Here is a 15,089-nt window from a genome sequence, read left to right on the forward strand (position 1 = left end):
CCCCAGGGTAGCACAGCAGGTGCATTCATGCCTGGACAGCATGCTCAGGACATGACCGTTCCTATGCAGGATGGCCAAGGATAAGGGCTGTCACGGAGGGGAGAAGTAGGCACATTCCTCAGTCCTCAGGTAGAGGACAACAAGGGAAACAAACTCAGGTCTGCCTCTGTGCTTCCTTCTTCTTTCCTAGCCAGCTGTGGGCAAAGCAGTTTAAAAACAATACCTCTGAGAATTTCTCTTGGGATCCAGCTTCTTCCACATGGGCACAGCCCTAGTTAAGCTGTTTGAAAAGTGCTGATTGTACAAACACTGCCAGAGAGCAAGAAAACTGATAATGTTTGTAAAATAACCTGTCTCTAGTCTGTCATGCACTAGACCTCTATGCACTATACCTGAAAATCACTCCAATATGTCTCTGCTTATTATTTATTACATATTTTGGAGAAGCCCTTACCAAATAAAATAAAAGTAGCTCTTTTTAGGACTTTATTTTAAAATACAGCATATTACACAACCTGTCAAAGAAGTAAAGTTGACCAATGTTTTATTGTCCTTGTACTGCAAAGTCACATATTATTCTATTTTGTGTTGTTTAGGGAACAAAAAAATGTTCTTCAGATTCTGGTGGCTTTTGTGGATACTTGAACACCATGAATTTTTAGCACAAAATCTCAGGGAAGGAAAAAGATACGGATTAGGAAGACCAAAACCTAAACATATTCTGTCAAATACAGTAGAAAAATATCCCAGGCCAAGTGATCAAGGTGAATATTTCTATTTTAAAACAGGTTTGGGTTTTTTTCCTTGATTCATTTATTAAGATTCTGGACTACCTGGCTAACTTGCACTCTAAGATACTGCTTATATTCAACAAGGCTTGCCTCATCCTACATTTTCACTTGCCTTATTTTTGCACTTCTATCTTTTTCCTCTTTTCTTCTCTCTTCCCTCTTTCTGTATTTCAGAATAGTCTTTTATTCCTTGTGGGGGGGTTATTGATTGGTCACCTGTTATTGTCACTGCAATAATAGTAGCCCATATAACTGTACTTGTATGGAAGTAATATCATCAGTAGTTCAAAAATAATGTTCTCCAACGTGTACAAGTTCAGATCCTGCTCTTGGAAATTTCTATGTCACTAGATGTAAGTGTCAGCGCAAGGGACAAAACCTAGCTCTGTCAAATCCCATTCTAGTGTCTTATTCAATAAGACTCATCTTCCTGTAGGTTACTCCTACTTTCACAGTCCCCATTCCAGTAGGATATTCAGTCAAATACCAGGCAAGAGGACAGAATGAATGTATAAATACCATTGTAACATTCCTTATTTCATGAAATCATCTCACCTTCAGGAATCTCTTATTCCCTGGGGCATCTGCTCTGGAAGAAGTTCCTCAGCCTGTGTATGCTCTGCCTTCAGGACAGATTCACACAGATGTTTTCTTAAAACTTCCCACTTTTGAATCCTAAAATATATATAAAGGTAGAATGAGACTTAGTACAAAGTCACTCAACTCACTTACCTAACTATTTATTATAGATGATGACTGCATTCTGGAAATTGCTTTTACACTGGACAGCTCTGAAAGTGCTAAGGACTATAATCATGAACAACAGAAGAAATTTGTATTGGAAACAGTAGACAGAATGAAAGATCTGCAGCTTAGTTCTGGACGTAGTGTCAGCTGGAGGATGGCCTTACTCCAGTACAGCAGCACTGTCTTCATAGAACAAACTTTCCGTGACTGGAAAGGTCCTGAAGCATTCAAATCCCGCATTGCTCCCATTACCTACATAGGTCATGGCACCTACACAACTTACGCTATAACTAACCTCACACAACTCTACATGACTGAAGGGACTCCAGGCAGTGTGAAAGTAACTGTGCTCTTCACTGATGGAGTGGATCATCCAAGAAACCCAGATATCTTTGCAGCTACAGCTGATGCTAAACACCAAGGAATTGTGTTCTTCACAATGGGAATGACCAGAGTGGCTGAAGAGGTTGGCAATGCTGCCAAGCTCCGGCTCCTGGCCAGTGTTCCAGCATCCAGGTTTGTTTTCAACCTCCAGGACAAAGGAACTGTGGAGAAGGTTCTCAAAGAAATGGTACGTATGCAGAAAGGTTTGGAAAATGGTTTAGATGAATATAGGTAAAAAACTGCTTAATTGCAATATTGTTAAATGCTAATGCTGTTAAATACTGAAGTCCACTTGTTAATGAAACCACCGTGATAAAGCACAGGTTTTTTTTCTCTCCCTTTTGCACCATGAAGATCTTCCCAGCCAAAATACTGAAGCTGAGAATTGAATTTGACTCAGATCTGTTGTGAAGTTATTTTTTTATCTGTTTTATTCTTAAAAGAATAAAAGGTATTTTTAAAGCTCCTAAATAAAAAGGTAAAATGAAAAGGTATTTTAAAGGTCCTTTCTTAAATGAACAAACAATTTTTTCACACCCTAGTGCTTCCTTCTGTGGCATGCAATAGGAATAAGGAATGCAGTATTGGCCCTTGTACTAAAAAGTGCAGCTCTTGCAGAAATAAAAATAGATTTGTACACCTTAAAGGACATATGTCTATTTAGATCAAATCTGAACTTGGTCATAGACATATTTAAATTGCCATGGAAAATCTACCACATAATGAGGAAGAAACGTGTAAGCTGAGCTGGAAGTTTTGTGTGTCTCCTTTCAGCCTGTGAGTTTGACTTAAAAAATATTCCCTGCCAAGCAGGAAAAATTGAGCCATCCCGCAGTCTAGGCTACTATAAATCTGGTGATGCAAGTTGTAGATGAAGTCCTGATCTGACCATGCACAGAGAGAAAAGGAGCAAGGCCAGGAGGCTTTTGCAGTGAAACTGACACATGAACCATCTCAAATCTGAGAGCATGCACCTGACCAGGCTGTCCTGTCTGCCTGTCGCTTTGACAGCCTGCTCCGCTACACTGGTTTGGCTGTCTATCAGCCTTCCCATCTTCTCTGGTATTACTATTGCTTTCTGTGTCACAACAACCACCTCTTATGTAACCTCTTATATAACTTTATTTTACCTGTTCCAAACTGACAGCCATCATCAGGTGCTTTCTTTTAAAAATGATGCTGCTATCTGGTTTAAATAGCTGTTTGTAAACTACCATAATTAAATAGATTAGAGAAACATGCATTGCATACAATCCTCAAAGCACTTATGTCCTGTCAAAGACTGCATCAGTTGTGAAAGGCAAGAGGAATACATTGCATGTGGGTTTTTCAGCTGCAAAGGTCTTATTTAAAAAAATTTTAAAAAGGGGAGGAACTAACTTGATGACAATTACTCATGTGATCAAAGGGAAACATGCTCAAAGACAAACCTTTTCTAAGGTATTCTCATTTTGTGTTTGCCTAACAGTACGCGTAAAAGATCATCTGATTTTCTTAAGTGTAAAGTATGTATCATTCACTCCTAAGGGGCTGCTATTATTCAGCACTTTGGAAAAAAGTATTGTTCTTGGGTGTATTATTCCTATCTACTTAGCTATGTTGTTTTAAGTCTGTCTATTTTTTTAGAATGAGGAGATTAGTAGAAGTTTTTTCATAAATTAAAGCTTAATTAATGTTAATTAATATTTTAATTGATGAATTTAATTAACTAGCTGCTGGAACAAATAATTTTAACACCTTTCAGTATTCTTTCTTTAGAGCTGGATCATGACCTTATGTTTCTTATGTTCTTTTTAATATCTATCTTCACAGGAAGATCTGGCTGAGGAAGAGGTAAGTATTTTGGGGGCTAGAGGGAGTACAGATCTCCTGTTTAACATATTCTCATGGACCTAGACTACTCTATGGAAACATAATTCAAGAAAAACGTAGTAATATAGTCAATTCAATGAGATTGTCCACAAGTAAAACTACATGCTGTTGTACTTGCAGGACAGAGCTTTAATTTCATATTCTAATTTCATTTACTTTTCCTCATGATTCTCAAATCTGAAAAAAAAAACAAAGTGAGTAATCATGTTATCAGGAATATGCTGATATGTTTCAGAAAGTCATCCAAGAGACTCGGGACAAGAAAACAAGACACTGAGCTGAATGTGGTGCAGTTCTAGCCTTTAATACTCTTCCTACATAAAAGAGAAAAAAGTTGAGAAAGTGGAACAAAATTCCACACATTCCAGATTCTCCACAATGCATTACCCTTACTGCAGCCATTTTAGGTCTGGCTGCCATTTTGGGGGGATGAAAGTTTTACTCTTCTTTGAGAGAGCTCAGTCCTACTTAAAGTATGATTGCCTCAAGTAGAGGCCATTCTGATGAGCAGCATAAGGAAACTATTAGTAAGTATGAATGTTTGCAGAACTGAACCATTTTGATTTTCACTCATTTCTATTGACATCAGGATTATTTTGACAGAGAAAAAATAGTAAGTTATACGATGTTCAGGGTTATCCATGCAAGACACATTACCAATAATTGGGACATTCAGATACTAGGGATGTTTAAACTCTTCATTTCCAGAATGAAGGTTTACTAAAGAATATAACCAAGTGGAGGTTTACTAAAGAATATAACCAAAAATAAAAGCAACATTCTCCATTCCTCTTCCAAAACAACGCTAGAGCCTGTACAGTCTTTGTATTATGCCATAGTTTTAAAGTTTCAAAAAAATCCTAGTAAAATAGCCTAACAACACAAAATGATGATGTCTTACTGGGGCATGACTGGATAGCTAAAAGAGAAGAAAGATTAGAAACTACTACAATGAACTGCATTAAATATTCATAGAATAATCTATGCATAGAATATTTTGTTTATAGATCACACTAGGCCTAGGCTATGATCTATCCTGCATGCAGTGAAATAAGGTGGAATAAGGATATAAGATGTCTTTCTTACCTCATTGTTCTGGTTATCTTTATAGTGACTAGTAGTAGGATCAGTATTCTACAATCACAGACACACAGAATATAATAAACTGACCTTGTGAGCAGTTTAGAGGTAAAACTACTATCAAAATGATTGAGCTTTCAGGAGTAGGTATGATATGGATTTTTGGATGGAGTATAGGAGGCGACATTCCTTATAAGTGCTAAGCTTACACCAAAAAATAAAAAATAAATAAATAACTGACTTCATGACATTCCCTGATTGTACTTGGAGTAGCCCTACAGGAACTTAAAAGCAGTGTTGATGTTTTCTCTTTCTTCCATTAAAATGTGCTGATTTGAATTATTTTCATTCAAAGTGTCCACAGGCTGCTATATGTAACTGTGAGAAAGGGGAAAGAGGTCTTCCTGGCCCTGCTGTAAGTAACTGTCATTTCTCTTTTTTCATTTTATTGATGATTGATATACAGTGTAAATCAAGATTTATTTCATTGTTGACATTTTTTAGGAAATTACCTGAACTTAAATCTTGAGAAACAAAAGTTAAAGTTTCAGTACATATTCCTCAGTAGTTACATTGCACAGAAATGTCAAATCAATAGGAAATGCACAAAGAGAACTGAAATTGCCATGAAACATTCCTTCTGAAAAAAAGAACAGTGTGATTTATGATCTGGTGAGTCCCTCCCTTTAGTCTTGGCAGTTTAAATAGCAGGAAGGAGCAACTTCCCTGTGTGGAACAGTAATTTACCTGTTACAATCAGGCAACCAGATCAGATGGATCTAACTAGCTCCAACTCAGAAGCATTAATATCTGAAATGCTCTCTGAAAGAGCAAGACATTAGGAACAGTCAATTGAGACAAGAAAGGACTTGTAAAGAGGATAAAATAATCTATTTTCTTTCAGAATAGTCTTACAACTACTACCCCTGAGCAAATCTAAAGGATTACTTCATACAAGGCTCAGTGATATAAACTGCAGAGTTGGTTTCAAAAAGAACTCTTAGAGTTGAACTGTCTGATATTGTATTCCTAATATTAAACTAGGGCACATTTGTCTTACCTTGCACAATACAGCACATTTTTTTTCAGAGGAGACTTTTTTTTTTTTTTTTTTTTTAATAGCAAAATTAAAGAGAAAACTGGTTGCCTATCTGAGCTGGTCCTGTCACTCCCAGAAGTTCTATTTCAAGGTTATGGTAATTGCAGAGTTATAATAAAATTATTTGACTAAAATATAAGGGTTTTTTTTGTGTGTATGTTTTTTTTTCCCTCTATTTCCAGGGTAAGAAAGGTCGCACTGGGGATGATGGAGCTCCAGGCCTGAAAGGAGCAAAGGTGATATAACTTTTCAAGATTTGGGGAAAAGATTCAGTACTTTGTTAATACAGAAAGACTATCCTAATAGTGCCCTTGTATGGGCATCTGTGAATTTCTGAAATTTCATCTTTATCTTTTTGTCGTAGTAAAGATAAAGATGCTTTACGAAGTGAATGCTTATATCTGCCGTATAGATTCATTAGAGTATAAAAAGATGGAACCCTGTATTACATTCAGGTATCTACCAAGATAAAAAGGACCACACTACCTCTTCTTGCTTTGACTGATTTTGATGTTGGATTATTCACAGGGGGAGCCAGGCCTTAATGGAATCCCAGGAAGAGATGGAATAGAGGTAAAAATAAATAAATAAATAAATAAATCTCTTTTTCTCCAATCAACAGTGTTGATTTACTTTAAAGAGAAACATCATATTTTCAAAAAAAAAAATCTTTATAATAGCAAATTATTTTTGTTTCAATTCTAGTTTACCAGGTAATGATTAACACTAGATGAACTGAAAACATCATTGCTTAAAGAAAGAGACTAATTCCTACCTGTAAATGTGATCTAAAAAGTATTCTCTGATAATACACAGCCCATCTAAAAAGTGGGAAAGGTCTGATATGATAATTTAAGAACAATAGAGTAGCTGATACTCTGCCTGCCTTTCTATGGTCAGTTTAATGTTTTTCACTTGACAAATAGAGACTTTATCTACAAACAAGATGTAGCATCATGTTTCCTCATCAGAAAAGAAGTATATAATTCCATTCTGAACTTCAGGGTCCAGTGTGTAATAGTAAACACACAGATGAATGGAATACATATAGGAGATAACTGTAAAACCAGCCTCTCAGTGCCCGATTCTAGACTCATTTCCACATTAATCATTCTACTTCATTTTTTTCTTACTCATTCAGTGTATCCCTTTCAGTTAGTACATCCTTCTTAGTCATCCTTTTATCCTGACACCTTATTTTAGTATGCTTCCCACTAAGAAAAAAATATTAACTGTAGTTTATCTGCTTTACATAATCAAAATCCCAGTCTAAAATGATACTTCCCTAAGATTTGTTTGCACGTGTAACAGCTCTTATCATGACCAGTAACTGTAGCATTTACAATCATACTGCCATGTTTACAAGAATACAGTTTTCTACCTAACTGTGCAGTAGAACCTGAAATGCTGTTTTTCTACAGAGAATATAGAATTACAGCTTGTTTAATAGCATCAATACTCACATGCTTACATCAAGATTATATATCCTTTCAACCTGCTTTGCTTTTTTTTTCCTCAGGGGAAATCTGGATATAAAGGAGAAAAGGTACTACTTTTAGTCAAAACCTGTGCTTACATATTGATACTTCTTGTTATTACTATTAAGAATATTGCTATACATCTAATGAATGCTAGTGATGAACGATGATATCATCTTACCAGGTATTATACAAGCTCTAACTGAAGATAGGAAGTTCCCCAATGAACTTATAGCACCATAGCTACAGTATATCATTTAGGTCACACGTTTCAACAAAAGCACCTAATGAATAGAGATGAAATATTCAATACATCTCATAAATATTTATTAATGTTTCTTTTAAGGGTGAAAGAGGTGAATGTGGAATCCCAGGCATAAAAGGAGACAGAGTAAGTAGCTACAAAGTTGTTACACTTTCAGGAAACACTGTTTAAAATACAGGAAAACTGCAATTGCCTGATAGTAACTATAGTGATAGATTTAAGGCAAATATTATTTCTCAGGATGAAGAAGACAACAGCTCACATTTTTAAAAAATTAAGTGATCAAGGATACCAGCTTCAGTAACTTTATCAGCTCCTTCTGTATTTTAATGGGATTTCTCTTAAGGCCCAAGCCTAAGCTTATTTACACCAATAGCAAAACTCTAGCTGACTTTAGTAGAAGCAGGAGAAGTCTCCAAGTAATGAGCAGAAGGAATGAACAGTGAAAATGAAATGAAGGTTTCTAATTCTAACACTAGTCATCAAGATTTGGTATATAATTGCTGTGAATATTTTAAATGACATGAATATAGAATTTAATTCTGGAGTATCAGTGCTTGATATACCACAGGCCATTTAAAAAATATTTATTCAATACTTGCTGACTGCTGTGCTTCTCTCTCCTCTTTTTTATTTTCTTTTAATTATAAAGTTATTTAAATAACATCCCATGGTAAAAAAAGATAGTAAAAATGGTTTTGACATATTTAAATATACATAAATGCACTCTTTTTTTCACTTACCTTTCAGGGTCCTGAAGGACCAGTTGGCCCCAGAGGAACAAGAGGGCTACAGGTAAAAAAGAAAAAGAAATAAAACAATAAGGGGAAAAAAAACCCCAACATTTCAAGTGTATTTGGTTTCCTGGAGCTTAAAGCTCTGAAATCATATTGGATCACAAGTTTCACGCAGTTCTTAAGCCAGTGAATTCAAGGCATCCAAAACATACCTTCCTAAACTGCAACATTAACAAGAATTTGGAGTCTATACAATTAAATCCTTCTTATAAATCAATTGGCCTCAAAGATCACAGCAAATACAGTTCAATTAAAACCAAAATCATTCGTATCCCATTCACAGTGTTTAACTATCTTCTTTTGTTATCTCACAGAAGGAGTATATAGAAGTACTATCCTCTACTCTCTTTCCATCCCAATATTCTGATCAGAGGCCAAGAAACATAGCCCCTCAGAGCTACGTTTCAGAGCCCCTCAGAATTTTGACTGCACATTATATTTCATTGTATTCAAATAAAGGGAGAGCCAAATTATCTTCCATGATGATCAGACCTTGCTCCAAATGAAGCTGAGTAGCTGGATCTACACAGTCATCTGAAAGCAGAGCTTGAATAATGTTTAGTAGTGTTTGTAACTCAGATTTTCAGGTGTACTACAGCAGATTATAGAGACCGTTTTTCAAACTGCTGCTGTTCTGGAACATGAAAAAGTCTCATTAAAACCACTTCTGTTTTAATAGGGCCAACAAGGACAAACTGGAGAAACAGGGCCTGAAGGCCTGCAAGGATCGAAGGCAAGAACTGCATTATTTCTCTTCCTTTTTAATCTTAGTATAGCTTCCTTAATCATAAGTATAGCTTCCTAACAATAATGCTTTTTTAATACACTATACTCTTCTCCTCGGGAAGGTAGCTGAATGTTATACTGTTTGCAAATCACAGACTTTTACCCTAAGAGATTTCTAAGAAAGTTGTTATTTGTTCTTGGTATTTGGATTCCATTCTTTTTTCATAAACACCTAAAATATGGCAGCATCATAAAATATGATTTAGCAGCATTGTAATATCATATTTGTTCAGTTTTCAATTTAAAATTATTTTTTCCAAAGTGCCAAGCAAAAATTCTGCTTGGGATCTCAAACATAAACTCTTCTCTTAAAACTGTACATTCTCTAGAAGAATCCTAGGGCTGAAAATCAGTAGTTTCACTGTTTACTCATGCTCAGCCAAAGATACCTAAAAGTCACCAGGAGGAATGCAATCATGTCTCCTTTGTAAACATCTTTTTTGGGTTTTTTTTGGTTTTTGGGGTTTTTTTTGTTTGTTTTTGTTTTTGTTTTGTTTGTTTTTTGTTAGTAAAACATATGATTTACATTTAATAAATCCTTAAGCTTTGCTGGGTTTACTTCTCATTTATACCATTGTAAATTCCAGGTATACTAATGGAGATGAGTTGATTCTGTCTGCACACAAGTCTATGCTGCCTTCTCTCTCTATAGTACTAGCTTAACAGGAAATGCAAACATCACTGGATATACTGGGTATTATAGACAATTATGGGAACTGTTAAATTCATTAAGAGCACAATTACATTTTGTTTCTCAGAAGAAAAACTGAAACTGAATAATTCAGCTAATGGGTTCTTCAGCTACCGAAAAGGAATATTGTTGTTGAGAAAATTTCAAAAATGAATGCTACTACCTATTTTAAAATCAAGTATTGCATTAATTGTTAATGCAAAATACAATACTAATTTTAGATGATACCTAAGTTTGCCTCTAATTTGTAAAGGACATTATCTCTTTTGGTGTTGTTGCATTGTATTTAGTGTATGAGAGCTTACTGACCAATAGTGAGGAATAGGCTACAGCAGTTGGGTATGAAAACCTGTCGTATGTCACATGAAACAAGAAAATTTTCCTTTTTTATCTGGTATCACTTTGAACAGGGAATATCTGTGCCCTTAATAAAGGGAATTTTGAAGCATTGAAAGAGGGAACAGGTGACATGCCATGTAAGACAATTCCAGTGGGCTAAAATATTCAGGATATACAAAAAATGAACTTCAAAATCTATTCTTTTTCAACAAAAAAAGTTAAACTGATTTTCCTAAACATCAATTTATAAGCAGATTTGTTTCTTTTATTTTTTGGAAAGGGTGAAAGAGGTCTCCCTGGGCCACCTGGCTTGCCTGGAGAGACTGGAATAGGACTGCCAGGCCCAAAGGTACAAGCAGCTGTCATCTTCTGTTATAAGTATCTCAGGATAAGAACAAAGACTGAAGCAGCTGAGATAATACACGTACATGAGAAACTTCAAAACTCAAAGTGTTGTTTTTATGATACTAGGAAGGTATTTGGGATTTTGGTCAAAACTAAAAAAAAAAGTACATTTTAAAGTATGTACCTTAAATCACTTTTTTACCATAGTTTTTACAGCTGGCATAACTCAATCCAAAGAGTGTGTAGCTGTGTATAAATATATACATAGTCTTAACCAAAAATTGTCCTGTGAAAAACATGTTTCTTGGCTTGGATTACTGGCATAAAGAAAACAAAGACTATGAGGGAAATGCTGATTTCTTGGAAGAGGGCAGTAATTGGTATATCATGTACTTGGAATACACTGAGGACAGTTAATCCTTTAGATTCAACATTTTCTTATCTCACATATAGAAATGATGCTGTCCTAATGCTGTGAAATGGCACCAGTGCAGTGTCTGTTGGATCTTCTGTGCTGCATGAGTCTGAGGATACTAGGATTTTCTCTGCCATTCCTGTATTCTCATACCTTAAATATTCCAAGCAAAGGACGTTTGATGATTTGTTACATGCTGCACACATACAATAACCTAAATTGGAATTTTTCAAAATGCATCTTTGTTTGAAGGGTGACATCGGCTTGACAGGAAGACCAGGCCCTGTTGGCCCACCTGGAGTTGGTGAGCCAGGACTTCTGGTATGTCTTTTTGTTAATTGGTGAGGGGAAAAGTGGGCAAAAAGAGAAACCTCCCAATGTTCCCCCATTAAAAGGGATATATGTGAGTTAAATGATACCATCTCTTTTCTCCCTTCCAGTAATTCTCACTCTTGTATATACAGTTATCTGACTTTCATTTCCTCAACAAATAGGGAACGTTTCCAAATTTTTGTATTTTCTAAGTATTTAGTCTCCAAACTTCTTACGAAAAATGGCATCTTATGCAAAATCTAATAAATATAGAAACAAATTGTCCCCTAACATATTCAAAACTACAACTTCTGACTTCTTAATTGACTGCTTTTCAGCACGCTTACAGTATCTGCATCAGCCTACATTCGAGGGAGAGATTCCATTTCAACCATTGTAACATTACAAACAGTCATAGTTAAACAACCTCCCTGAAGACATTCAGGTTGTGTAAGTGGTCCCAGATGATATAATTTGAGCAGTATTACCTTCTTCTTCATGACAGTTACTCAATATATCTAGACATAATACAGAAAATCAGTATGATAATTTTATGGTCCCTTTTTTCAAAGTGCCAGTCAGTACCTTTTGCTGAGTTACCTACAACACAGCAGACCAAGTTCTCTTCAATTGGACAAAAGAGCCCTAGTGTAACCATGAGGGGAATTCTCTCCATGTTTTTCACAGGTAGCTTTTCACCATTTGCAAGAAAAGTTCTGTGATAATCAAAAGAGATTCTTCCATAATAAACAGAAATGATGGTTTGGTGACAGAAATGACTGATCTCAATCCTGTTTGAAAATACACTACTAGAGAGGAATGAGCTCTTATTGAAGGACTCGCAAAGAAAAGAACATTATTAATTAGACCAGTGATGACAGCATTCAAAATGAGGCAGTGGTGCTTCCTGAGTCTCTTAAATTAATGGCATAGACAAAAGAGCCACTTTGTGGGGAAAAGAAGTACCTGCGATATGCACCTTCATTAGCCACAACAGCTGTACTCTCACATCAAGAGACTATGAATTTTAAAAATTTATTAGCATTTTTTTAATTTACTTTAAATGTGTATTTGCTTCAAAGATGTTTTATTTTTATGGTTGAATCCAGTGCAGTTATCTTTACCTAAGAATGCAGTGTACTTCTAAAGCTGTACACAGGACCATTTTCAAGCATACTTAGGCTCTACAGAGTGAAATCTCCTGCCATTGTGTGATGTGTGTGCAATCTCAAGGAATAGAGCTGAGAAACAAACAAATGCAGAAAAAGACTGTGAAGCAGGCTCAATAGACACAGGTTTTGGACCTGCCTTTAATGCAGAGTTTGGGTTGTATAAATTTCCTTGCGCTCCTATCAGTTGCACTTTCAAAAAAAAAATGGTACGCTATTATTCTCTTCAAGGATTACAGTCAAATTTCTCTACAGCTAGATCTTCCTCAGTACTCCTCTGCATGGCCTTTAATCTGCTTCTCTTATCTCTCATGATTGTACTGATATATTAATAAGGACTAGTAACAATTTGTAAACCAAAGCAGAGTTAGGGAGTGAAGATTTAAAAAGTTAAAGGAAGGGAATTTAAACCATATAATCTCTGATTCGTAAGTAACCAGAAAAGTAATCTTGTATGCCTTGTTATAGCTGCAGGCCAGAATGCTCTTCATTGATTCACTGTGAATATCATATTACTATGTTATTTTTAACAGGTTATAACTACACACCTCAGAGATATGCTTTAAACCAACAATGACAGAGAATATGTTGCTGTTGATTTGAATGATTTAATATATATTCTAGGCCATTTTAAACTTACGTTAACAGGGGCCTCAGGGACCACAAGGTGTTCAAGGAGAAAGAGGTTCACCAGGAGAAGGGCTCCCAGGAGCAAAGGTACAGTAGTAGAAGACCAAGACCAGAGTGTCACCATTAAATAAGTATATACTAAAACAGGTCCATAATAGACAAGTGCATCTGAGAAATTACCTTATAAATTAATACTAAAATTTAGCAGCAATTAGTCCAGTGTAATTTCATGGACATCAGTTGATCTGATGGATCCGAGACTGATTCTGAGGAATCACAAACTTCTAGGCAGAGGTAGTCTTTGGTGCCTGTGAAGCCAGTATTTAACTCCTCTGACACTTAATTTGCAGGACCTAAGCCTGGAAAGAATTCCAGCTTTAATTTTAAAATAGCCTATAGCATGTGACTTTACATAAACAATTGCTGGAGTGATTCTTCTGATAAAAAATGTGTCCTTTTTGTTGTTGTTTTCTAAATGCTTTATACAAGTACCTCTGATCTGATTCAAGACAGGCTTCTAAGCTTCATAAATATCTTGTCCACTGGTTTATGCAGTTCAGCAAAAGTCTGAATTCAGTTTGCAGGAAAAGGAAGCTGTTGTTACTGATTTCTAGATATAGTGGAAAGTAATGATAGTAGCACTCATAACTAGATGGATGGACCCACTAGCTCCTTTTGCTGCCTGCTGAAAACCAACTCCTGGGTTGAGCTGTGACTTTGACCTCTGGTTACAATAATAAAGTGACACAGCATGTACATAAGCTAAGATAATGCCATAAGATAAATGGCATTAGTGACACAATAATCTAGACATGAGATTCAGCAAGAGTCTCCTAATTTCTAGTGTCTGCCGTGAAACAAATTCTCTCCATGGACTTCTATGTAGCTTTTTCTTGATTGACTATCTCGCTGGGGACTGCACTGGATAAGTAGTTACTATGTAAAAAATGATCCTGAAATAATAAAAATCACTAAATTGTACAAAAGCCTCCTAGCAGGCTTCTTAACACCTATACCCTGGCTGTATGTGGTGAATTGTTACCAGACAGAGAGTCCCAGACATAGAACTGGCTTTCTGTGGGACAGAATTAAAGGAACTAAAGAGTTCCTCTCCCACACATCTGTGCAAGGCATTCATTCACTTTTATGCATACACCAAAGCAATTCTGGTTGAGAAAGCAACAAAAAAATGCTTCACAGATGCAGTCATCAACAATTCCTTTACTAAAAATCTTAGGATTTTTGCTTTGCACCATACTTCAGTCAGCTGGGTTTAAATTTAAATGCTGCGAGCAACATGATCACTTCAAGCATCCAGTATATATTTTAGGATGAATTATGCAAGTTATCAAACATCATTGTTGATGATTTGTATTTGCTTAAAGTATCTCAGCCATGGAAACAAAACAAAGGATTTAAAGAAAATACATTTAGAAATAACTCCATTGCCACTGAAATCCCAATACATGTGGGAAGAAATGTGACAGATAGTAAGTAATGCCCAGCAACACTGCACAGTGGGATCACATATAGAAGAACATATAATCTAACTCAAAGTATTGAGCAGTTGAGATAAGTTAAATAAATTAATCAAATTGGAATTCTGCCAGCAGTATTGGAACATTCGATTCTACAAATATGTACTGCTTTTTACTACCAAATCTGACCTGAAGGCAAACATGTATCAACAGAATATACATATATATATATATATGTATATGTATATAAAATTCTATGTATGGCTGTGAAGTATGTCAGCTCTCTCACATATTTAAGAAGGTGATTTGTTAACATAAAACAAATTTTACAGTTGCTTTCTTTTACTACATTGCTTTTTGCTAGCAGCTCAGAGGTCAGTAAAAAGGAAAAGGAAAGCAGTTATTCTACAG

The 15,089-nt window shown here is 35.7% G+C and overlaps 1 protein-coding gene across 1 annotated transcript in view; it reads left to right on the forward strand.

Annotated features, from left to right (window-relative positions):
* Window positions 1–607: 607 nt before the first annotated feature.
* Window positions 608–15,089, forward strand: part of LOC134142289 (collagen alpha-1(XXVIII) chain-like) — a 35,006-nt gene continuing 20,524 nt past the window's right edge. The window contains exons 1-13 of the mRNA XM_062579167.1: window positions 608–764; window positions 1,541–2,109; window positions 3,735–3,755; window positions 5,230–5,289; window positions 6,156–6,209; window positions 6,502–6,546; window positions 7,493–7,519; window positions 7,798–7,842; window positions 8,467–8,511; window positions 9,193–9,246; window positions 10,610–10,678; window positions 11,342–11,410; window positions 13,219–13,287. Of these exons, the coding sequence (XP_062435151.1) occupies window positions 608–764; window positions 1,541–2,109; window positions 3,735–3,755; window positions 5,230–5,289; window positions 6,156–6,209; window positions 6,502–6,546; window positions 7,493–7,519; window positions 7,798–7,842; window positions 8,467–8,511; window positions 9,193–9,246; window positions 10,610–10,678; window positions 11,342–11,410; window positions 13,219–13,287 (1,284 nt within the window). The remainder of the gene's footprint in view (window positions 765–1,540; window positions 2,110–3,734; window positions 3,756–5,229; window positions 5,290–6,155; window positions 6,210–6,501; window positions 6,547–7,492; window positions 7,520–7,797; window positions 7,843–8,466; window positions 8,512–9,192; window positions 9,247–10,609; window positions 10,679–11,341; window positions 11,411–13,218; window positions 13,288–15,089) is intronic.

This window comes from Rhea pennata, chromosome 6 (assembly GCF_028389875.1).
Source record: "Rhea pennata isolate bPtePen1 chromosome 6, bPtePen1.pri, whole genome shotgun sequence".
In the NCBI taxonomy this organism is placed as follows: domain Eukaryota; kingdom Metazoa; phylum Chordata; class Aves; order Rheiformes; family Rheidae; genus Rhea; species Rhea pennata.